Source organism: Microtus oregoni, unplaced genomic scaffold (assembly GCF_018167655.1).
Source record: "Microtus oregoni isolate MIOR12 unplaced genomic scaffold, Mior012 000015F_ref0000493, whole genome shotgun sequence".
Classification (NCBI taxonomy): domain Eukaryota; kingdom Metazoa; phylum Chordata; class Mammalia; order Rodentia; family Cricetidae; genus Microtus; species Microtus oregoni.
Window position 1 is genome coordinate 23,732,694 of NW_024543074.1, and position 25,181 is coordinate 23,757,874.

The following is a 25,181-nucleotide window of genomic DNA, read 5'->3' on the forward strand; positions in this document are numbered from 1 at the left end:
TGTTTTACAACTTCTCCCAGGGCTGCGATGGCACACACCTTTAATCTTAGCTCTCAGGTGTCCTGAGTTTGAGGACAGTCTAGGAGTTCCAGGATAGCCAAGGCTATATTGAGAAATCCTGTCTTGAAACAAACAAACAAACAAACAGAATAATAGCTTCTCCACTGTATGGTCTGCCCTGAAACCTCCCCCACATTTTTTTCATCTTAGCCATCAGGAGAATCAAGGTACAATACTACTTGCTAAACTGAGCTGATTTCTAAGATTCATAGTACGGTGGAGGAAAATGGCCACAAATAACTAATATGAGACATGATAACAGTACCACAAATGAAGTATAAATCAACACTGCAGGAACCCTATAGCAGAGAGATAGGTGAATTCCTCCTGGGGGAGATCAGGGAAGGCTTCACTGGGGAGAAGGAGTTTCATTGGGAAACGCAAGGAAAATAGAATTTCAACAGCTAACAGGAAATGTAGAGCAGAAAAAGAGTCATTTGTATTGAGAGACAGACTCAACAAACATGTAAAAGTGGGAAAGGGCAGTGAGGAGAGAGGAAGGTTAATAACACTATCTGGTCAGGAGCCTTAATGCCCCAACAGGCACTTTATACACACTGTTGCTCATCCTGAGGAAATCTAGCAACTATGGGGGGCAGGTTCTGTGTCGAGTTCATTTTACAGATTCAGAAACAGGCTCAGAGAAATCAACCTCTTTGCCCAATGTCTAATAGCTAATAATGGCTCACAGGGAGTGTGTTAATGGGAAACAAAGTAGAAAAAACACACTGGGAGAAGACTGGAAGCCTAAAATGTCATTAGAAGGAATTAAGCTTTATTTCACTAGCCAAGCAAAGGCACTGATGATTTCTGAGCAGGGAAATGGCTCTCTGGGAAAAGAACTGAGCTTATGGTGTGGCTGGAGCCTGGTGGCCAGACTGAGTACTATGTAAGCCCAAGAGGAGCCATTTACAGTTTATAAAGTCAGTGGCATCCTCTGGATCCATACAAGGCAGGGCCCTAGTTCCTATGGTTAAACAAGTCCCTGAACTAGGGTAGCAGCAGCAATGGGACTTAGGAAAGGAGGGGGGGATGTACAGAAAATGATAAGAAATTAGACTGGGGCAGAGATGGCACACGTCTTTAATCCCAGCAATTGGGAGGCAGAGGCAGGTGGATTTCTGTGAGTTTGAGGCCAGCCTGGTCTACAGAGCAAGTTCCAGGACAGTTAGAGCTGTTACGCTGAGAAACCCTGTCTCAAAAGAAAAAAAAAAAAAGCCCAACAAACAAAAAATAAATAAATTGGATAGCAGGGGTAAAAGCTCGTGGCAAAACTTGAGATGATGTTCAGTGAAGTCAATCAAAAATTTCTGTTAAATACTAATCCAGCTTGCTAGACTTAAAAACAATAGAAAGGATAGTGGAACTTAAAAGAAAAAGCTGGGAAAGGTTTTTCCCTGTCTAGCAGAGAAGACAACAGTGTACTCACTATGTTAATGGGAAGCTGGAGGAAAGAGACTTAAGGACCCAAAGCTATATAGAGGTTAACCATAATGGGGACTAAGTTTTAGAGTCTTTCTTTTCTTCCTTCCTTCCTTTCTTTGAGTGAGTTTCATATAGCTCAGGCTGGCCTTGAACTTGGTTTGTAGTTGAGGATGGCTTTGAATTTCATCCTCCACATCCCACATGCTGGAATTACAGGCTTACACTACCTTGCACAGAAGGACTAAATTTGGTAAAAGCAGGTCCTAGGTGATTTTTGGCAATCATTTCTTTAACAGCTGAACTGATAGTCGGGACATTGAGGTGGTAACTATAGGTGCGACTTTTGTGAGGACTGATGATGAGAAAGAGAAGGGCAGGAGCCAGGCAGGGGTGGCGCACGCCTTTAAGCACAGCACTCAGGAGGCAGAGGCAGACAGATCTCTGTGAGTTTGAGGACAGCCTGGTCTACAAGAGCTAGTTCCAGGATGGGCTCCAAAGCTACAGAGAAACCCTGTCTTTAAAAGAAAAAAAAAAAATCAAAAAAAAAAAAAAAGAAAGAAAAGGGCAGGAAGAGAAACTTGAAGATCTTGAAGATGATGCTGTTCTTTGGGCCACAGAGGTTTACTGCCTTTACAGAGTTTAAACAAAGAGATGGCCACATCATAACAGGCATGCATGTAGAGATATATTTCATGCTGGATCCTAGTAGCAGTAGGACATGGGTATGTCTAAGAGACCAATTCCAACTATTATCATTCCTCTCTGGGGGCAGGGTGCTGAGACTAATTTCAGATAAAGGGACCACTGCAGGCTAAGCACTTTGGTGGCAGTCTCATGCAAGCCTCTCAGGACAGTACTATCACTCAGCAGATGAAGAAACAGGCTCTTCAAAGTTAGATAGTTTGCTCAGTGCAAAGGTTAGGTAAGTGTCAGCTCCCAAATTATATCAAGTTTCTTGGCTTTCTACACTAAACCATATATTTAAGAGAAGAACAGCATGTCAAGAGTGGTGATACTTGTCTCCGGAGGCACTTTGGATACAGAGGCAAATGAACTCTGTGAATTTAAGGCCATCCTGGTATACACAGTGAGTCCCAGGCCAGTCAGGGCTACACAGTAAGTATCTCAAAATGGAAAGAGGGAGACATGGGGTGGGGAAGCTAGCAGAAAGGGATGGATGGGAGACAGAAAGAGAGGGAGGAAGGAGATGAGAGGAGCATCTGAAGAGAGCCCTAAAGACATACATGCTTAGAGAGGTTTAATGATCTCTCGTGCAAAAGTATATAAAGGGAGCACTCGGGAGGCAGAGGCAGGCGGATCTCTGTGAGTTCGAGATCAGCCTGGTCTACAAGAGCTAGTTCCAGGACAGGCTCCAAAACCACAGAGAAACCCTGTCTCGAAAAACAAAAACAAACAAACAAACGAAAGTATATAAAGGGAGCATAACTTCCTTGGAGAAATACGTATTTAGTATAAGGAGACAGATCTGGGAGAGCTATAGAGAAAAACTTGCTGGTAATGAAGATTTGGGCTTCCAGAAGGGCTGACAGCATGGTAACCCCTGAATGTAGATTAGGTAATTTCTCCCTGAGAGAATGTGGAAAGTACTCTGTCCAAAAGGGGCTCTCTCATATCTTCGGAACCCAGCCTATGGCTATGGCATCCTAATCCCACAATAAGGAGTGCTCTCAATGAATAGCTACATATAGTGAAAGAGAACTCTGAGTCCCTTTAATTACATGAAAGACTGGATGTGTGGTACTGACAGAGTCTCACAGGAGAAGTGACGCTCATCAGATACTGACAAGACCCTGCCTTAGCACTCACAATTTGAGTGCAGAGATGGAGTATAACAACAGATGCCCTGCCACTCCCTGCTCACGTCATTTCATGGTTTGTAGGCCACACCCTCAATGGGAATCAGTTTCTCCAGTTAGGCTCACCTGGATCTTTTCCTGGCGTCGCTGTTGCTCAGCTATCTTCCTCGCTAGCGCCAGCTTCTTGGCCCGAAGTTCCCTGATATCATCTTCGCCCCCACTGCCTTCAGCCTCTGAATCTTCCTCACAGTCTTCAATTACCACATCTTCTTCCTTGGGGTAAAGCAAAGGCACAGACAAGGGAAAAGAGGAGACTGTGAGCCACAGGATGTTAATGCGTCCACTCTATTCCTTTAGCCCATCCTATGTTGATGGGGCGCACTCCTTGCCAAGGGTTCCCTAAAATATGTTGGCAGAAGCTGTCATTCTTTCCTTTAAATTGCACCCTTAAATGGTACAGCTTTTTCTTAGACTCATACGTACGACACTCATAACCATGTATGTTCACATGCATGCTTGTGTTCACACTCCTGTGTTTTCCCTTATACATACTCAAACACAAACTTTGGACTTATTTTCATTTTGAAATTATAAATGATTCAAAGGATAAATGATAGAGAAAGTTGAACTGCCTAATTTAAATCTAATTCATGCTAATAATCTGATAAGAATCAACTCTGACCAACATCTGGGAGCTAGGAGAGCAAGGAAGTTCCCTTGCCCCAGACAGTATCAAGAGCAGATGCTGTAGCTCTATAGACCTAGCTCTGGTTTCTTTTTAAGACCACAGCCTGGTGATGTGGGGATTTCTGGGCCCCATTAAAAAATTCACATAACATGGCCTTGCTTAGCTGCCCTCCAAGGGCCTAGGCAGAGTAAGAAGGAGGTGGCTGGCTAGCTTAAGGAGCCTCCTTGCCAGGCTGATGGAGCCTTCCCCAGGGATGGCACTTCCTCACTTGCAGACTCAGTTCTCAGCAGTCACTGCTCCCCGGGTGGTCCTAGCTCCATTCCTCACTCTCTTACTTTTGGCCTTGGTCAGGAGAGAACATACAGCTGCCTCCTTGACGGATGGGGCTAGTAGGGGAAATAGGGAGTGATTCAATAGGAGAAAAAAGATTCCTGCAATTCTAACAGGATGATAGTGATGCCTACCCTGACAGCTACTAGCTACTCAGTGCTTTTTATGGGCTATGTTAAGGGCTATGTGTTTTTCATACATTAACTCTTTTAATTCTCACATTTCTTCTTTTTTCTTTCTTTTCTTTTCTTTTTTCTTTTTTTTCCCCCCTCTTTTCTTTTTTTTTTTGTGTGTGTGTTTTCAAGACAGGGTTTCTCTGTATAACAGTCCTGGCTGCCCTACAACTCACTCTGTAGACCAGGTTGGCCTCAAACTCACAGAGATCCGCCTGCCTGCTCTTCCAAAGGTCCTGAGTTCAATTCCCGGCAACCACATGGTGGCCCACAATCATCTGTAATAAGAGCTGATGCCCTCTTCTGGCCTGCAGGCATACATGCAGACAGAATATTGTATACATAATAAATAAATAAATAAATATTAAAAAAAAAGATATAAACCACCACCGTCCAACTAATTCTCACCTTTTTTTTTTTTGGGGGTTAAAGATTTATTTATTAGGGCTGGAGAGATGGCTCAGTGGTTAAGAGCATTGCCTGCTCTTCCAAAGGTCCTGAGTTCAATTCCCAGCAACCACATGGTGGCTCACAACCATCTGTAATGAGGTCTGGCACCCTCTTCTGGCCTGCAGGCATACAGGCAGACAGAATACTATATACATAATAAATAAAAAATATTTAAAAAAATATTTATTTATTATTTATTATGTATATAATGTTATGCCTGCACACCAGGAGAGGGCACAAGATCTCATTAAAGATGGTTGTGAGGGCCATGTGGTTGATGGGAATTGAACTCAGAACCTCTGCGAAAGCAGTCAGTAATCTTAACCTCTCAGCCATCTTCTCTCCAGCCCCTAATTCTTATAACTCTTAATTCTCATAATTTCACATAGCTATTATCACCTGTGTTTTATTTATTTCTTATTTTTGGTTTTTCAAGAAAGGGCTTCTCTGTGTATCTCTGGTTGTCCTGAAACTCACTCTGTAGACCAGGCTGGCCGCAAACACAGGGATCTGCCTGCCTCTGCCTCCACAGTGCTGGGATTAAATGAGTTGCAGCATCACTGCTGGCCCATCCCTGCTTTATAAATAAAGACATTTAGAGTAAAATAGCCTGCTCAGTCACAAAGGTGGCAGCAAGCAGAGCAGGGATTTAAATTCAAGTGAATCTGACTCCCTCTGCCATAGGCTTTTACCAAGCATAATGAACAAACCTGCAGGGAGCTGGGCAGTGGGGGCACAGGCCTTTAATCCCAGCACTCAGGAGGCAGAGGCAGGCGGATCTCTGTGACTTCGAGGCCAGCCTGGTCTACAAGAGCTAGTTCTAGGACAGGAACCAAAAGCTACGAAGAAACCCTGTCTCGAAAATATTAAAAAAAAAACAAAACAAAAAACCAACCCCCCCCCCAAAAAAAACAAAACAACAATAACAACAAAACAACAAAAACAAAAACAAACAAAAAACCCCTGCAGGGCTAGGGTTCTGAATTGAGGGCACAAGCTCAGATTCAGCCCTTAGCTTTGTCAGGCCTAGACCTATTAAGGCAGACTGGAATTCTCTTGGTGAAAAGTAGTTAATAAGTGATGAGAAGTGGGATTGTAGGGAAGCTGGGTGGTTTGGCAGTATCCTTAAACTACACATTGTCCCTTACAAAGAAAGATGACCAAGGACACCACCACCATGCACCTCTTCCAATTAGTCTGCAGCTTGGGGAGATGAGAACTGAGGATAGAATCTGTCACAGTCCTGAGAGGTCTGGGGGGGGGGGGGTCTAGTGTACTGTCCACAGGCACAGTTTATTTGTTAATACTTGGCCATGAAAAGGAAGAAGACTTCACATCCATTTCCTTGCTCACAGGGTAAACCTGGACAGGAGCAAGTGCAACAAGATGCCTGCTGGCCCACAGAGGAAGAGTGTCTGTCCTTGCCTGCTCTGACCCTGGATGGACAGTTAGCACTGGTTTAGAGTAAGCAAGACTGAGGTCAAAGGAGGGTCAGAGAAGCTTGTCTGAGGTTTGCTCAGCTCTCATAGCAAACGAGGAAGTAAAGGGTTATGAAATTACACAGAACAGGGTAAGTAGGGTTTCCCAGGGACCACTGACATAAAGGAACCCAGGAGACTCGTGGGAAAAGGAAGAAGTGGGCAGCCTGGTGTGGGTCATGAACCTTTGCTTGGTCAATAAACCTCAGAAGGAGAGTACTGTGGCACAACTAGATCTGGCACTAGAGGTGGCCTGTTCCTTCTAGGGTGCCTCTTTGCCTAGCGAGGCTTGTGCTGCCAGTTCTACTGTTCAGAGACATCTTTTCCAGTCATGCTGGAGAGCTGGTTTTACTCATCCTCCACTGCCGACTTTAGCCTTTCAGTGTGGGTGAGATAAAGGAAAGAAGTACGGGTATCACTGCCCTGTGTTTCCCACACTGCCCAGTGCTGCAGGAGCACTGTTCTGCCTGCTAAGGTTTGGATACCCCAATGGCTCTGACAACTCCACTCTCTCCTCCCATGCTGACAGCTCATTCTTTCCAGTATTCCCTGCCCAGGTTTCATCTGGAGAGTCTAGAATTGTGGGTTTAGCTACAGCCCTGGAACCACCTCTGCCCTGGAAGCTGAGCCCTGTGTCATCAGGCATGGGGTGGAGTTCTCCAGCTATCCTAATGAAGTCAGGCCAAGACTGCTTCTCTGAAGACTCTGTTCCAAAGGTGGCCACTCTATCACTGCCTGAGATCCTAAACGACAGCTTCCAGCTGACATCTGGCTTCCTTGGCCTGTTGCTGATTTCATCCCTGTACCCCGCCCTGCTCCACCGGGCGCTTGAGACCGCTGCAGGCCAAATGACTGTGCTGGCCTATGGGTGACCTGGCCTCTGGCTAGAATTGCTTCCGTCTCTTCCCTCCATCCCATGTTTCTTTCTACCTAAGGCCCCTGTCTTTAATACTATGGGGTAAAAAAGAAGAAAAGAGCCAACCTTCAGGCAAAAGTGAGATGTGTATATGTACCCAGACAGTTACCCACACCCAGACAAACAGTAAGGAGGCTGACAGTGATGCTAAATGCACACATGCTCCATTTCCACCACACAGTCCCATTTACTCAGAACCCACAGACCGCAGGAAAGCTGGCAGTAATGTTCATTTAAGTTGACACCCAAACTGGGCACATATAGATGACCATCAAAGATCATCCACAGAAAGACATATATCATACTAGGGCAACTGCCAAGGAGGCCTGCAGGGGTCGGTATATAGGTAAGCATAGCATAGTATGTCCATACACACAGACACACAGACAGACAGACAGACAGACAGACAGACACACACACACACACACACACACACACTAGTCTGGAGTGAAGCAAGGGCTACAGGAAAACCAAGGGCAAACAAACAAGAGGAGAATTCCTTAATCACATCAGGATGTGCAGGAGGGAGGGAGTAAGGGAGGGAGAGCAAGCCGGGGGAGGGGTGATTTTCCACATGGGGCCAGCAATGTCAGCTCTTCCTGTATGTTAGCCCTGGGCCCATGAGCCGGAGGCTGGAGTTCAGGCCTGTGCAGTGCTGAGCTCCACACATCTATAAACTTGATCCTCAGCCTGAACCCTAACACCCCTTTCTCTCTACTGCCTCCTAAGCCTCCAGAGCTAAACATTATTAAACTCTTTCCTCCAATGTAACATTAAAAAGAAGCATCTGGAACTCGTAGATAGAGGCATTGGGGTAGACTGGCAGGAAGGGGTACCAACAGAGTGCACTCTTGAGAATGGCTGTCATGTCAACAGACACTGAACTAAGAGGTTATAAATAACCCCAAGGAGAAGCTCCAGCCTAGGCATTGGAGCCTGGGGGAAGGGGAGCCTTCCCTATGCCATAGTGGGCTCTTCCCGCATAGTACCTCATCTTCCAGTTGTTTTCCCTCTTGGCTTCCCATTTCCTTTCCCATGGTGTCTGGGACGGGTGCCACTGACACATATTTTCCACCCTTGAATGCCAGCAGAGGCTCTTCTTGTCCACAAAGGGCTTCCAGAAAATACTTCAGCACTGTGACCCTTTTGCAGTCAGCTGCAATAACCTACAGGGCGAGAGGGAGAGAAGAAAAACAGCATTTTCTGAGAGGGAGGATGAAGATGAAAGACAATGTTAGCTGCAGGCACACGAGAATTGTGTCAAAGTTACTGGGGAGGGAGGTAGTATGAGCAACAAGAGTGTGCGTGTGTATGGAAGCAGGCAAGGACCAAGGTCTTCCGAAGGAAGGAAGTCACCAGGGCCTTGCTTAGGTCATCCCTGGGGCAGCAGACAACCTCAAGACCAATGCCAGGTGCCCCCAGGGCTTGTGCTTTTCTTTTACTAAAGACATTATGAAAAAAACAAAAACCAGAAAGCAATTTCTTCCAAGTTTGGACCAGTAGTAACAGGATGGGGAAAGGACTGCTGCAGGCTGGCTGCCACAGACATGGCTTTCTAGTACCCTTGGTGCCCTCTCTCCTGACTCCCTGCAGGACAACTTGCAGCTCAAAGATAAGTTTTCTTGACTGTTTTATCTTAGCCAAGTGATTCTAAACTCACTTGGATGGAAGCTGCCTAAGAACTGGGCAGGAAATTATCAGAAGACTGGGCAGAGCAGGTGAGTTCACCAAAGTTCTGCCCTCCAGGGTGCACATGAGTGGCTCCCATGTTGCTCCAGCTGCACATATGACAGTGCTGTCAGAGAAGCTATAGTTGATTTAGCTGAGATTGCCTTATTATCCTGAACAACTGTCAGATTTGTAAAGGTCCCAGATGAAGAAGTGTCCACAGTCACCTAGACTGGAATCCTCCCTACAAGGCTGTTCTGTCTTGCTATTGGTGGCCCCTTTCTCTTACTCTCTGGCTTCTGAGGCCCTGTTCTTGTCTACTGACTACTAGATGTTCATCAACGAAGAGGGCCTGGCTTGATGTGCATCTAAGTAGCAGAGGGCCATGTCTACACCATAATGGTCAGATACAACACAGAGGACAGCCCTTTCACCATCAGTGATTCCAAGACACACTAAACGACTGAGACCCATTTTAAAACTTTATTTTATGTGCTTGGGTATTTTGCCTGCATGTATGTTTGTGCAACAAATACATGCCTGGTGCACAAGGAACCCAGAAGGCAGTGTCAGATCCCCTGCAACTGGAGTTACAAATGGTTATGAGCTGCCATGTGAGTGCTGGGAATGAAACCCAGGTTCTGTGGAAGGACAGACAGTGCTCTTATCTGATGAGTCAAATCTCCAGCCCCACCCACCCCCATACCTATTTTAAACTTCATTTCTGAATATGAACGGACAGGTGAAGGACTGTTGTGGAGCTTGGACTGTCTTGGCTCATCATTTCACTGTTGTACATACCAGCTCCTCTATTCAGAAGGCAAGCCCTCTAGTGCCAAAGATTACATTTTGACCTGGTCTACAAGAGCTAGTTTCAGGACAGGTTCCAAAGCTACAGAGAAATCCTGCCTCAAAAAAACAAAAAACAAAACAAAATAAAACAAGAAAAGATTACATTTTGTATTTCTCATGTTTCCCTGGGAGGGTGCTGAGAATAAAGAGGCACACAACAGGATACTGGGAAAAGACTTGTAGGCACAGAGAAACTCACTGGAGACTATAGGAACAGATGATACAGGATGATCCATATCTTCTAAGGCAGGGTGAACGAGTCAACACTATGGCATGTGGCTGGTGCATGCACACCACTCATCTGTGCCACAACTTCATTCTCTGCCATCTTCTCCCCTGCCCAGATGCCATTCACCTTTGGCTATTGTCACCATAGGGTAGAATATTAGGCTAAATATCTGACCACATTCATTTAAGAGGCTTCCCTGAAGAGGCTTAGAACCTCTTGAGCTTAAGAGGCCTGATCTTGGGATACGTCCCTGAAGGTCCTGCCTTGGGCCAGGGTAGGTAACCATGGTTCCATCGTGTGTATTTAAACGTGTGATGAGGAAGGCTACAAATACAGAAGCAGGGTCTAGAAGGCATTAAAGAACAGAGCTGAAATGAGTAATAGCCTGGCAGGCAGCACGCACAGTGGCTTGCCTACATCCCCAGTCTCTCACTTGCAGAGGAAACTTCTGCATTTCCACAAGACTGCCAGTTTCCTCTCTGTGGTCTAATTTTAACCACCTTGTCGTTACAGTGTGTGTCAGCCACCTGACCCCATTATGACCTCTGACCTTATGCCCCAGCTACTGCTTGCACTATGTAGAATTATGTAATGGATCCAGGACTTTCCTTTCTGGCATGAGACTGCTGCCACTGAATGGAATGGAGGAAGTAAAGGAGTGAAGAGAGGAGAGAGAAGGAGTTTGCAATGGTCCTTGGCTCACCTGGATGGTCAAATGGCTATATGAGCCCCAGTTCAATCTGTAGCAGAAACCTGCTCAGGAGAAGACAATGTCTTATGGGTGTATGCTCAAGCAAGTGGAAAGAAACACCTTTGTCATTAAGGCAGGCCCTGGGTGGGTACATGGCTCAGGAAGCAGTGTGATTCCTGGCCAAGAGGGAGAAAGGCCACATGTGTGGACGTGGGACTCCTGGAGATGGGGATTTCCAGGGCACAGCAGGAGCCTGGGGTGCAGACATCCTGAGCCTGCCTGCAGCACATCCTTAGAGGTTCAGTGGGAACTATCATGAAGAAAGACAAGTGAAAAGGAACACCCACCCTGCTCCAGCTTTCATTTCTATGCCTTTTAGAATGAACCTAGTTTCCCTGCGAGTTTTGTCTGCTATGGTCATTCATCCTTGCTATTAAGGGCCACGACACTACTATGACTGCTCAAAGAGCTCTACTCCAATGGGGCATCTTAAGTTGGATGAAGCGGTCCAAAATGGATTCTACCTGTTTATGTAGAGACAATTCAACCATGTTTTGAAAGAGTATTTTTTTTTTCATTGTAATCTAACCAGCAGGGAGAACAAATAAAAGTTGGACACAGTATTCTTAGGTTTCTAAAGTACAGTGTAACAGTGAGAAATGTACTCAAGTTATTTAGTAAACTGGGAAGATGACAAGCAGAATGTGTAGAGCTTGCCCAAAGATTCAGGGAAACCTATTTCTAGCCTGCTGGGCTGGTTTGAGAGTATTCTGCCATAGAGTGGGAGGAATAAGTCTGGTAGAGAGAAAAACATAGTACTCTTGACCCTGGAGTTCTACAGGAGACTCTTGGGAATTTTTTCCACACAAAGGGACTCTAGTAGTTGAGTCAGAAAGGGAGAAAACAAACAAAAAAAGTTTAGTATGTTAAGGGATACATCAAGATGGAGAAAGCCTTTCAAACCACTTGCTTTAAAAAGCAAACTCCAAGATGATCTCTGCTCGGCAATGAAGTTTCTCGCAGGAGAGGGGTTAAAGGTTAAAGGGGTTATAGGTTCTCTGCTTAGAGAGGAGAGAGTACCAATGAAATCGATGATGTAATTGCCAAAGTAACTCCTTCATGAGCATATATTTCCATTCTCTGTCAATGAAAAGCAGAGAATGTAAATGGTATGTCCACTGCTCTTTGCTTTGGGCACTCTACATTTTTCTGAGGAGAAAGCTAGAAGGACAGACTTCCTCTGGGCTGTGATGACAGGGCTGGCCTGGAGTGGGGGGAGGGCTGCTAGATGGAGAATGCCCTGGGAGCCTTCTCAGTAAACCTTTCTGGGAGCGCTTCTAGAGGAAGACTTACTCCAGAGTTAATGGACAAAATGTCTCGCATGAATCATTCCTGCTTTCAACAGAAAACTGGGGTTAGGTCAGGGAAGACCTGAGGGGGGAAAAACAGCACCCTAAGAAAGCCCCTTTCTATCTCCTTGAAGGTTGTCTAAAGCGGCTCCCTATCCGGAGCAGGAACCTAAACCATAAGCTTCAGGGTTCCAGCTATCTATCACCCCATCAAGTCCACACACAGAGAACCCAGCAGAAAGGAAAACTGAAAGCTTGATGTGGAGAGGTGATATCACTGTCTGTTCTGTCCCAGGCTCAGTTCCTTAGAGAGAGATAATGTGAGCAGGTAATGAAGTGGGGGCAGGGGCTAAGTAAGAGGCAGGTCTGCAAAAAGCAGAAGAAATCTTTCGACTGACAAAGGAGAATGTTGGTCTACCATCTAGGGTTTTTACATGAGAAGGTGGACAAGTAAGAATGGTGAAAACTGAGTAGAGGTCCACACAGAAACAGAAAAGAGACTGATGCTACTTTATGGACGGTGGGAGAGAGCAAGAGAGAAGGGGACCAAGCACTAGGCATCGCATAGTGATGTAAGCTGAGTTCCAAAATGCAACACCTCACAGCAGCCTTGGGGAAGGGAGAAAACCTGGACTAGGCAGGAAATAGGAGGAAGGGTTGGAATGCTGACATGCCTCTGGAGCAGACTGAAGGAGAGCTCAGAGCCCACAACAGCTGGTTATATTGCAACATTTCTTTCACTAAACTTTTGGTTTAGGGGAATCAGAACATCAGAACTTACACTACAAACCAGTTCTTTTTTCTTTTCTTTCTTTTCTTTTCTTTTTTTCCCTGTTCTTAAAAGTTCAGCTTGCCACTGCTCCTCTGGTAAAAAACAACAACAACAACAAAAAACACATGGGTTTTTCCCTGCAAACTTAAGTTTACAGGTTGTTTTCTTGTTTCTTTAAATGGAGTCAATTATTCTCACATTTGTTGAAACCTTCAATCAAGCTTTATAGCTTGTTAATTTTACAAAATGTCCTTAGAGCAAATAAGATGCAGACAGAAGTGAAGTCTTGCTGAGAATATTAAGAAACCTTAAAAATAGACTCCAAATCTACCACTAATGCTGGTAAAATACAGGCTGCTGGGCTGGATTCTGAAGTCAATTAGCAATGGGTTAATTATCATCTTTAATAAGCCAAGCCTACAGAATTGGCTATAAGAAACTGAACTCACACTAATGTGTTTTTTTCATAGATCAGGAACTTTTAGCTATGTGGGACTCACCCTCACTAGAGACTGAGGGTGGGAAGCACACTTCTGTAGCTGCCAAGGGTGGATCAGCTTGAGGAGTCTGCCAATGAAAATTCAGATACAAGAAATAAAGAATCCCACACAGGGAATCCTCTGGAGCTAGAAGGACAGAGGAAATGGTTTATTCACATTCCTAGGGGGAGGGGCTTCCTGGCAGGGAGCAGACTCTTAGAGGCAGGAGGGAAACTGGCCACAGGATGCACATTCACTCTGAAGACAGAGGCAATAGCTTAGGACCAGGAGATACACACTCATAGTCTGAGTCAGAAGAAGCAGGTATAAAATGCAGAGAGGGTCAGGGGTCAGAGGAGTAAGAGAGTAAGAAGCTGTACTTGGGCTGGGTGACCAAGATGAGATGTAGAAAAGCAGGAGTCCTGTATACCAGATATATCTCTGATGACTTGGGCATACAGTGTCCAAAAGACCAACCGAAACAACCTCTCTTTCCTGATCCCATTTCTAGCAATATGCCAAGCACGGGCCACTTCTTGGTTACCTCTGATCCCACTGTCTATATCTAGCCTTCCCTAGACCCTATGGTTGACCTGTATAGGTGAAGACAGGGTCAAAAGGTCACAAGACAAAGTGCTAACAGGACTGATCAACCCACAGCAGCCACAGCATTCATGACCTGGGTCCCATCCCTATTTCTACAGAGAAGGCAAAGTGAACTATCAAAGAGAAGCAATCAGTTGGCACAGACGCCCGTTCTTCACACACAGACGTACCACATGCACACACAGGCATGACGGCAGCAAGTCTCCTAAAGACTGACTAACAACAAGTGGCTTGTGGGGGCTGGAGAGGTGGCTCAGAACTTAAGAGCACTGGCTGCTCTTCTAGAGGTCCTGAGTTCAATTCCCAGCATCCACATGGTGGCTCACAACCATCTATAATGAGATCTGGTGCCTTCTCCTGGTGTGCAGGCAGAATATTGTATACACAGTAAATAAATAAATTAAAAAAAAAAAGAAGTGGTAAATGGTGAGGTGGAGGGCTGGAGAGGTGGCTCAGTGGTTAAGAGCACTAGCTGTTCTTACAGAGGTCCTGAGTTCAATTCCCAGTAACTACAAGGCGTCTCACAACCATCTATAATGAGATCTGGCGTGTACATGCAGGAAGAAGTCTATACATAATAAATAAGCCTTTAAAAAAAAAGGAAAAAAGGGCTGGAGAGATGGCTCAGTGGTTAAGAGCATTGCCTGCTCTTCCAAAGGTCCTGAGTTCAATTCCCAGCAACCACATGGTTGGCTCACAACCATCTGTAATGAGGTCTGGTGCCCTTCTTCTGGCCTGCAGGCATACACACAGACAGAATATTGTATACATAATAAAGTAAATAAATGTTTTTTTTTAAAAAAAAAAGGAAAAAAAATAGGTGGGAGGATTGGGTAATAGTAAGGTTACTGAAAATTCAAAAGGCGCGGGAGCTTGACCACTGGGAAAGAGGTACTAACTGCTGCTACTTCCTAGCTGTGCCTCTAAAGACAAGTTAATTTCTCAGAGCCTCTATTTGCTTAAGCTGTTTCTGAGGTGTAGAAGATACAATGATTATCAAATAGTTAACAAGGTGCCTGGCCTTAATAAATGCGTGGTTGAAGCCGGGTGTTGGTGGTGTACGCCTTTAATCCTAGCACTTGGGAGGCAGGTGGATCTCTGTGAGTTTGAAGCCAGCCTGGTCTACAAGAGCTAGTTCCAGGACAGGCTCTTAAAAACAAACAAAAAACTACAGCAAAACCCTGTCTTGAAAAACCAAAAAAAGAGTGGTTGTTATTTTCTTCGTCTCTGCTATATTCTGTTCACAGGTGCCTAGCACCATTGAGAGGTTTAGAAGCTGGACTCAGGTAAGGAGGAAACAGAGCTGGAGGACAGACCAGAATGCTCACCTGGTTATTGACACTGCTGTTAAATCTTAACTCACAACTAAGGTGCTAGACTCAGGCTTCTGAGCAGGTCGGCTGGTGGAAAGAAAGCCTGGCCTCTCTCTAGCAGTCCTTTTTCTCTTCCTGTTCTCCAAAGACCTGGACCTAACAACAGGCATAAACGCATTCTATAGGACTTTGGAGAGGACCTAAGGGCCAGGACAAGCAGGTCACTAGTAATACAAATTATCAGAAATAAAATCCCACCTTAAGTCAAAATTCTAACCCCTTACAGTGGTGTCATGGGTGGTAGATTTGCCTTAAATAAGGATCAGCAGGATCTTTGCCCCAGGTAGCCTGACAGAAAAGTAATGATGAGAAAACACCCTCTACTGAATTTTTAACCCACCTGAATTTCCTGATCTTTTCAGCTAGGTGCCTGAACTTCCCAGAGCAGAATATGGCTTGCTCTTCATGGACTTTTCCCAGGGAAAGAAACTATTCTCTCATAGCCCTGAGCTCCGCTGTTCTAGCAAGGTGTACTCTCATCAGCTAGGGCACCGCAGACGGCAGGCTATAGGCAGCAGTAGCTTGGGCTGAAGTCCAATCCTGCTTCCCCTACAGAGTGCTCTAGAGAAACCACCCACATTGGCAGGGGTTGGGGAGGAAACTGGCACTGCCAACATAAGCCTTTCAGGTCTGGCTGGCTTTAGCTGGTCTGAAACATGGACTGCAGGCAGGCTCTGGGCCCTCAATTACTGAACCAGCAGGGGAGGCTGCAAGCTCAGGCCCTGGGGAAGAAAGTATTCATCTGTCTTAATTTATTGCCACACTGACAATTCTGGGCTAGAATCAGGATCTAGTCCAATGGATCTCAACCTGTGGGTCATGACCCCTTTGGGGTGGTGGGGGGTGTCAAATGACCCTTTCACAGGGTTGCCTAAGACTATATGCATATCAGACCTTTTTTTTTTTTAAATTTATTTATTATGTATACATATTCTGTCTGCGTGTATGTCTGCAGGCCAGAAGAGGGCACCAGACCTCATTACAGATGGTTGTGAGCCACCATGTGGTTGCTGGGAATTGAACTCAGGACCTTTGGAAGAGCAGGCAATGCTCTTAACCACTGAGCCATCTCTCCAGCCCTTTTTTTTTTGATTTTTGAGACAGGGTTTCTCTGTAGTTTTTGGTGCCTGTCCTGGAACTATGCATATCAGACCTTTACATTACAATTCATAACAGTAGCAAAATTACAGTTAAGAAATAGCAACAGCCGGGCGGTGGTGGCACACACCTTTAATCCCAGCACTCGGGAGGCAGAGGCAGACGGATCTCTGTGAGTTCGAGACCAGCCTGGTCTACAAGAGCTAGTTCCAGGACAGGCTCCAAAACCACAGAGAAACCCTGTCTCGAAAAACAAAAACAAAAACAAACAAAACAAACAACAACAACAACAACAAAAAAAGAAATAGCAACAAAAATAATTTTATGGTTGGGGGTCACTGTAGCATGAGGAACTATACTGAGGGGTCACAGCATTAGGAGGTAGAAAACCACCGATTTAGCTTCTCTGAGCGACATTCCTACTTGCCTTCCAGATAGCTAGTAGCCCCACCCCCTTTAGGTTTGTGTTCAGGCTCCTTCACCAAACCTGTTCTTAGTTTTAGTTATTCTGTGTGGAGAGATAATGTCCTTTTTGAGTCATCTACAGCATTTGACAACACAGGCAACACTTAATCAGCAAGTATTTATTAAGTGCCTATTGTATGTATAAGTATCATGGCTTGGGATCTGGGATTCAACAGAAACTACAAGGTCCCTGTTTCAGTGGGGTAATGGTCACACACATACTAGGTAAAACAAGAGACTCAATACCTACAGCACTCAGACAGAACTCTCAGTCTTCTTTCCCCAAAGGAGGATATACGTCTTACAGATACAGAGGCCTAATACACTGCTGCTTTATGTCTTTCAGGCTGATGGTTCGTGAAAAGTCAGGACAGAGACATTCCCTAGGTCTAGCCTTACTACAGAACAATTTCTAACCTCTTAGTGCTTCCCTAGTCTGTGCAATCATGACTTCCACATAGGTCACCACTACTGTACTTCTATTACTTCCTAACCCTTGACTCCAGGCTCCAGGCAATGACTCCTTCCCCTACTGCCATTTGCTCCCTCTGTGACTTGGCAAAATTTACAAATGATTCTCCAGGCTATAATGACTTTGCCTATGCAATCACTTCATCCCTCCATTTTCTTTTAAGCTTGATAAAACTTCCTTCCTTCCTCTCCTCCCTTTGAGACAGACTCTATCTCAAATACAATTTGCTCTCATACACATGATCCTCCTGGCTCAGTCTCTGAAGCACCTGCTTGATTTTAAAGCCTTTCTTTGCAAGAAGCCAACTGGCCTTTATCTATCTTGCCCTGCTACACCCATAAATCTAAGTAAGGACTTATATCACAAGCCAGGAGTTATGCTAGACATCCTGAGTACCTAAAACAGAACAAAACCAACAACAATCCTTGATTTCACATGACTTTCAGTCTAGTAAGGAGCCCAACAACAACTAATAAAATGTTTTGGCCTTTTTGTTACCTATAGGCCAATGCTTGCTTCTTTTTTCTGGTCCTATTTACAGTTCAGTTCTTTTTCTTTTATCTTTTCTTCTTTTCTTTTTTTCCCCAGACAGGGTCTTTCTAACTAGCCCTGGCTGTCCTGAAACTCACTATGTAGATAAGGCTGGCCCTAAACTCATAGAGATCATCAGATTGCCTCTGCCTCCCAAATGTTAGGATTAAAGGTATGCACACATGCCCAGTTCAAAATAATTTTTATTATCTAAACAGAAAAGTTTTAAAAAATTCTATGCCATGGTGGTGGCACACCTTTAATCCCAGCACTCAGGAGGCAGAGGCAGGGACATCTCTGTGAGTTCCAAGACAGCCAGGTCTGTGTAGAGAGAGACTCTGAATCAACAAAACAATTTATATGCCTATTAATAAAAAATTCTGTGGGCAGTGGTGGTGCACACCTTTAATCCCAGCATTTGGGAGTCATATTTCTGTGAATTCAAGGCCAGCTTGGTCTATAGAATGAGTTCCAGGACAGCCAGAGCTAAACAGAGAAATGTTATTCTACAAACAAAACAAAACGAACAACAACAAAAAAAACCCAAATCTGTTAGATTTGCAGGCCTGACCATGCAATATGAGGTCTGTTACCACTAGAAATATATACGAGGGCTCACTTTATAAACAGCATGGTAGTACATACTTGAAACACCAGCACTTAGGAGGCAGAAGGAGGAGGATCAATAGCTAAAGGATAGTATTAGTCAGAGCCTGTCTCCTACCAAAGAAAAAAGTGCTCATTTTCTAGAAGAATCCATTTTTGGAAATGTCTATTTCTTGTAAACCCAAATCTGCCTCCAATACATCTAATTTTTTTTTCTCTGGGGTTCCATTATAAATGCTAACTTCCACCAGACTGGCCTCAAATAAAAAATTATTTGAGATCTGTTATATTATACTTTCTCTAGGCTAAACAATCCCGTTCCGTATTTACTTCTCACTTTAGCTGTCTCTTCAACACCCTGCTATTTCACTAAGACTAATATCCCAAATTCTTTCACTAAAATTAACTTAAAGCAAATGCCTACTTGAAAAAGTTAATTCTTTGACAAAATAAGTTGTCCTTTTATCATGTGTGCTAGATACTATCTAGTGAAAAGTGATCTCTATTTGTTGCTTATTTTATCGACAATATAAATGTAGCACAGGGCATGGTGGTACAAGCCTATAAATCCCAGCACTTGGGAGGTAGAGGGAGGAGGATCAGGAGTTTAGGGCCATGGTGAATTTGAGGCCAGCGTGAGATACCCGAGACTTTTATTTCCACTCTCATCCCACAAAGTCCTTAAGCCAGTGGTTCTCAACCTTCCTAATATTGTGACCCATTGATGTAGTTCCTCATGTTGTGATGACCCCCAACTATAAAATAATTTCATTCCTACTTTATAACTATAATTTTTCTACTGTTTTGAATTGTAAATATCTGATATGTAACCACAGTGTGGTCACGTCCCACAGGTTGAGAACCACTGCTAAGGCAACCTGAGAATAAAAAGAGACTACAGAGTCTGTTCCAGTGCATGTGTGCAGACATACACAAGGCAGGCAGATCAAGAGATAATTACATATCTTGATCTTTTATCTACAGTAGTCTAGAAGGTACAATATAGGAAAAAAGATTATATATTTTTATTCACAAGACTTAAATCAGTATTTTTATATCCTTAATAATGTTAAGTAATTATGCCTATTTATTAAATAATTAAAATAAATTGGTCTGACAATAGAAGATTGCTGTGTTATAGAGTACTGGAGTGTTTACTGACTTTTTTAAAATATCTATTTATTTGTTATGTATACAATATTCTATCTATGTGTATGCCTGCAGAAGAGGGTACCAGACCTTATTATAGATGGTTGTGAGCCACTATGTGGTTACTGGGAATTGAACTCAGGACCTTTAGGAAGAGCAGGCAATGCTCTTAACCACTGAACCATCTCTCCAGCCCTTTACTGATACTTTTTTTTTTTTTTTTTTTTTTTGGTTTTTCGAGACAGGGTTTCTCTGTGGTTTTGGAGCCTGTCCTGGAACTAGCTCTTGTAGACCAGGCTGGTCTCAAACTCACAGAGATCCGCCTGCCTCTGCCTCCCGAGTGCTGGGATTAAAGGCGTGCGCCACCACCGCCCGGCTTTACTGATACTTTTTAAGGTGTCAAGTAAACTGCTTAAAATTCCAGGTGATGGTTTATAAAGCTGGTAACTGTAACAATAAAGAATGAAGAGAATGTTCAAAAAAAAAAAAAAAAACAAAAGAAAACAGACCTGTGGGCTGGAGAAATGGCTTCATGGTTAAGAGCATTCACTGTTTTTTTTTTTTTTTAAAGATTTATTTATTTATTATGTATATAACACTCTTTCCATGTATGCTTGCATGCCAGAAGAAGGCACCAGATCTCATTATAGATGGCTGTGAACCACCATTTGGTTGCTGGGAATTGAACTCAGGACCTCTGGAAGAGCAGTCAGTGCTCTTAACCTCTGAGCCATCTCTTCAGCCCCGCATTTGCTGTTCTTACAGAGGGCCTGGGTTCAGTTCCTAGCACTCTGATGTTGACTCACAACTGTCTGGAACTCCAGTTCGAGGGGGTCCAATTCTGATCAATTTCTCCAGGCACACAAGTGGTATACATAAATCTATGCAAGTAAAACACTCATAGACACACAAAATAAATCTTAAAAAAAAAATTAAAGTCGGTAAGCACCATATATGCCCTGGCTGCAGAGAGCATAGTACAAGTCCTTCCTTTCTTGTTCTTATCTGGATACCTAATCTTTATCTGTTTGCTTTTAAAAAAAATATTTATTTATAGCCAGAACCTGGAAACAACCTAAATGCCCCTCGATCAAAGAACGGATAAGAAAAATGTGGTACATTTACACAATGGAGTACTACACAGCAGAAAAAAATAACAACAGCTTGAATTTTGCAGGAAAATGGATGGAGCGAGAAAACATTATTTTGCGTGAGGTAACCCAGACACAGAAAGACAATTATCACATGTACTCACTCATAGGTGGTTTTTAAACATAAAGCAAAGAAAGCCAGCCTACAAACCACAATCCCAGAGAACTTAGACAACAATGCAACACTAAGAGAGACTTACATAGATATAATCTACATGGGAAGTAGAAAAAGACAAGATCCCCTGAGTTAATTGGGAGCATGGGGACCTTGGGGGAGGATTGAAGAGGGGAGAGGCAGGGAGGAGAGCAGAGAAAAATGTAGAGCTCAATAAATATAAAAAAAAACATTTATTTATGGTGTGTGTGTGTGTGTGTGTATGTGTAATGGTGCACATAAGTGGAGGTGAATTTGCAGGAGTCAGTTCTCTCCTTCAATCATGCAGGTTCCAGAGATTAAACTCAGGTTTTTGGCTTTGGTGACTGCTGCCTTTCCTTGAGGAGCCATCTCCCTGGCCCTGTTTTGTTTTTGAGACAAGGTCTTGCTATAAAACACAGGCTTCAAATTCAGTGCAGGATTACAGGTGTATGCCACCACACCCAACTTTAGTTCCTTCAACAGACTAAATGACATTGCTTTTGTTCTTTAAAAAGTTGTTAAGCCTTTTAAAAGCAGCTCATAATAACTCACAGAGTTCTGTCTACTTCTGAGGGCTGAGATTAAAGATGTGCACCACCGTATCTGGTTTCCCCTTTTCTTTATTATTTTGACTTTAGGACAGTATTTTAACAAGTTAACCAAGGTGGTCTTGAACCTGCTATCTAGTTTAAGGCCCTGAACTTCCAGTTCTCTTGCCTCAGCTTGCTGTGTGTGCTACAGGCAGGTGTGGCTTACTGTCATCATGTTACTTCTACTGTAGCTAGTCGAGTATTTAGATGGAAATATATCATCTGAAAGACACTCCCTCTCAAGTTCACACCACCCATAAACTTGGCCAGTGTGTTGATACTTTTCAGTATTTTTCTCCCATTATGATGCCCTGATTTTTTCTGCTAAGATTCTTGAAGGTAGGTATGTGTATATATGTATATAAAATAAAATCCACTTGTAGTATCTAACACCCTGTGGGTGCTTTGGTAATGTGGATGACTAATCATGGCAGGCAGGTGGCAGCCTTGTCAGCCACATTGTATAAATACAGGCACTTTGAAGTTGTAAAAAAACAGACCCCTAGGCTGACTCAGAGATGCTTCTCTACTAGGGTGCTGCTCTGCTTGTGGAGGAGATGCAGACTTGCTGAGTGATAGATACCCTCTGCCAAACAGCCTACATAGTTCCTAATGTGAAATGAGCCCTCAAGAAGCAGAACTCTCTGAGCATGTATTACCTTGTCTTTAACTGGAGGCACAATGCACTGAGACAAAAGGTGAGATTTAATGCTCTCCAGAGTACTTATGACATGCTTTTAAAAAAATTTTTCCCCCTTTTCTCTTTTGGTACTGGGATTGGGATTGAATTCATGGCCACGCATATGCCAAGCATATGCTCTGCTACTATGCTAGAATTCTAGTGTTCACTGTCATGATTTGAAAAACAACCAACCAACTGAACCCCATTATCATCAGGAGAAACCCCATAACACATTTAAAAATATGGATAGAGAACTCCCTGAGATTACGGCTAGGTAGTAAGCCATTTTCTTTTATTTTTTTTTAATATTTATTTATTATGTATACAATATTCTGTCTGTGTGTATGCCTGCAGGCCAGAAGAGGGCACCAGACCTCATTACAGATGGTTGTGAGCCACCATGTGGTTGCTGGGAATTGAACTCAGGACCTTTGGAAGAGGAGGCAATGCTCTTAACCTCTGTGCCATCTCTCCAGCCCCCAGTAAGCCATTTTAAATTGGGTTAAATGGGTGAGCATTAAGTTAATCCTGACTCTAATGTGACCTATCATATCTTGCAATTAGAAACAAAACACAAAGTCTATCATAGTTCAAGAAAAGGCATAAACAAAGTAGCCGAGTGTGGTGGCCCATGTGCTTAGGAGGCTGACGCAGGTGGATCTCTGTGAGTTTGGGGCAAGAGAAATCTATATGGCAAGTTACAGGCCAGCCATATAAATTTCTTTTTTTTTTTCAAGACAGGTTTCCAGTACTCAGGAAGCAGAAGCAGGTGGATCTCTGTTAGTTGGATGTCTACAGAGTGAGTTCCAGGACATCTAGGGCTAAACAAAAAACCCTACCTCAAACCCACCCCGCAATCACAGTAAGCACTTGAAACTGCTGAGCCATCTCAAACTCCAGAATATATACACTATTTATTTTATTTTGCCTGTATGTACACTGACAACGTAACTAGACCAGACTGGCCTTGAACTCACCAAAGATCTGCCTGATTGTGCCTCCTAAGTACTGGAAAAGGTGTGTGTAACACCATACCCAATTCATTTTATTTTTACTCATGTATGTGTAAATGAGTGAAGGTGTACTCTAATGGCAGATATCCTGGAGCTGGAGTTACATGGAATTGTAAGTCACCTTACATGGGTACTGGGAATTGAACTTGGGTCCTCTAGAAGAGCAATACCCACTCTTGACCACTTAGTCATCTCTCCACCTCCCCTTAAGAATTACTTATGAGCCGGGCGGTGGTGGCACATGCCTTTAATCCCAGCACTCGGGAGGCAGAAGGCAGAGGCAGGCGGATCTCTGGGAGTTCGAGGCCAGCCTGGTCTACAAGAGCTAGTTCCGGGACAGGCACCAAAGCTACAGAGAAACCCTGTCTCGAAAAACCAAAAATAAATAAATAAATAAAAAATTACTTACAAGGACTGGAGAGATGGCTTAGAGGTTAAGAGCATTGCCTGCTCTTCCAAAGGTCCTGAGTTCAATTCCCAGCAATCACATGGTGGCTCACAACCATCTGTAATAATCATAACCATCTGGTGCCCTCTTCTGGCATGCAGGCATACACACAAACAAACAGAATATTGTATACATAATAAATAAATATTAAAAAAAAAAAAGAATTACTTACGAGCCAGGCAGTGGTGGCACATGCCTTTAATGCCAGCACTCAAGAGGCAGAGGCACAGGGTCTTTGTGAGTTCCAGGACAGCCAGGGTTACACAGAGAAACCCTGTCTTAAAATACAAGACAGAATAAGAAATACTTTAAAACATTATTCATTTTTATCTTGTGTGTATAGTGCATGCTTGTGCATATAGAGTTTAAAGTTGATATTTCTTTTATTGTGCTTCCCCCCCCCCCTTTTTTTTTGAAAGGCAGAGTTTCTTGTTGACCACAGAGCTCAGTGACTGACTAGCTAGTTAATGACTTCTGGGGACCAACCTATCTCTGTCCTACCCCCCAGCACTAGGGTTATACATACACATCATTTGGCTTTTACATGGATGCTGAGGATCCAAATGCAGGTCTTCATGCTTGTGAGGCAGGCACTTTACAAACTCAAGCACCTTCACATTTTTTTTTTATTTTTAATTTTTTTTTAGATACAGTTTCTCTGTGTAACAGCCCTAGCTGTCCTGGAACTAGCTCTTGTAGAGAGCTGGCCTCAAACTCACAGAGATCCACCTGCCTCTGCCTCCTGAGTGCAGGGCCTAAAGGCGTATGCCACCACCGCCTGGATGTTGAGATTATTTTTGTATGTGTCTGTGCATGTGTGTGTAGGTGCACGTTTGTGCACATGTGTATGGAGGCCAGAGGATGATACTGGTTGTCTTCCTCAATTGCTATTCATGGTATTGTTGCTGCTGCTGCTGCTGCTGTTGGTGGTGGTGGTGGTGGTGGTGTGTGTGTGTGTATGTATACCCATGTGGAAGTCAAAGGATGACTTTGGGGGCCTTGTTCTTTCCCCCCTTTGAGATGGGATCTTTCACTGAGCCTAGAGCTAGGTTGCCCCAGCAATCCTTCTCTGTTCCCTATAGCTCTGGCTTTTTATGTGTGTCCTGGGATTCAAATCAAGTCCTTGTATTTGTAAAGCAAGTGCTCTTATCCACTATACCATCTCCCTAACCTCTCTCTACCTTAATTTTTGAAACAGAGTCTTTCACTGAATACAGAATACACAGACTAGGATAGACTGGTTGAGAATAGTTGTTTGAAAGGCTAAAAGGTTAGTGAGGCATAGTGGTTTATTCTTGGAATCCCATATCTTGGAAGGCTTGACGGAGGATGATTACTATGGATCTGAGGCCCATCTGGACTACATAGTGAGACCTTGTCTCAAAACAAAACCAACAACAAAATAATTAAATAAATAAATAGATGTTGGAAGATTATGTGGAAATAGTCACAATGTTAATTCATCCTTCAAAATACAACTCTTT

The 25,181-nt window shown here is 43.7% G+C and overlaps 1 protein-coding gene across 4 annotated transcripts in view; it reads right to left on the reverse strand.

The window, feature by feature from the left end:
* Smg6 (SMG6 nonsense mediated mRNA decay factor) overlaps positions 1 to 25,181 on the reverse strand; it is a 251,623-nt gene that overhangs the window by 19,679 nt on the left and 206,763 nt on the right. For all 4 annotated transcript variants that reach the window (XM_041663953.1, XM_041663955.1, XM_041663954.1 and 1 more), the window contains 2 exons: positions 8,327 to 8,503; positions 3,429 to 3,575 (listed from right to left, as the gene is read on the reverse strand). In XM_041663953.1, the coding sequence (XP_041519887.1) occupies positions 3,429 to 3,575; positions 8,327 to 8,503 (324 nt within the window). The remainder of the gene's footprint in view (positions 1 to 3,428; positions 3,576 to 8,326; positions 8,504 to 25,181) is intronic.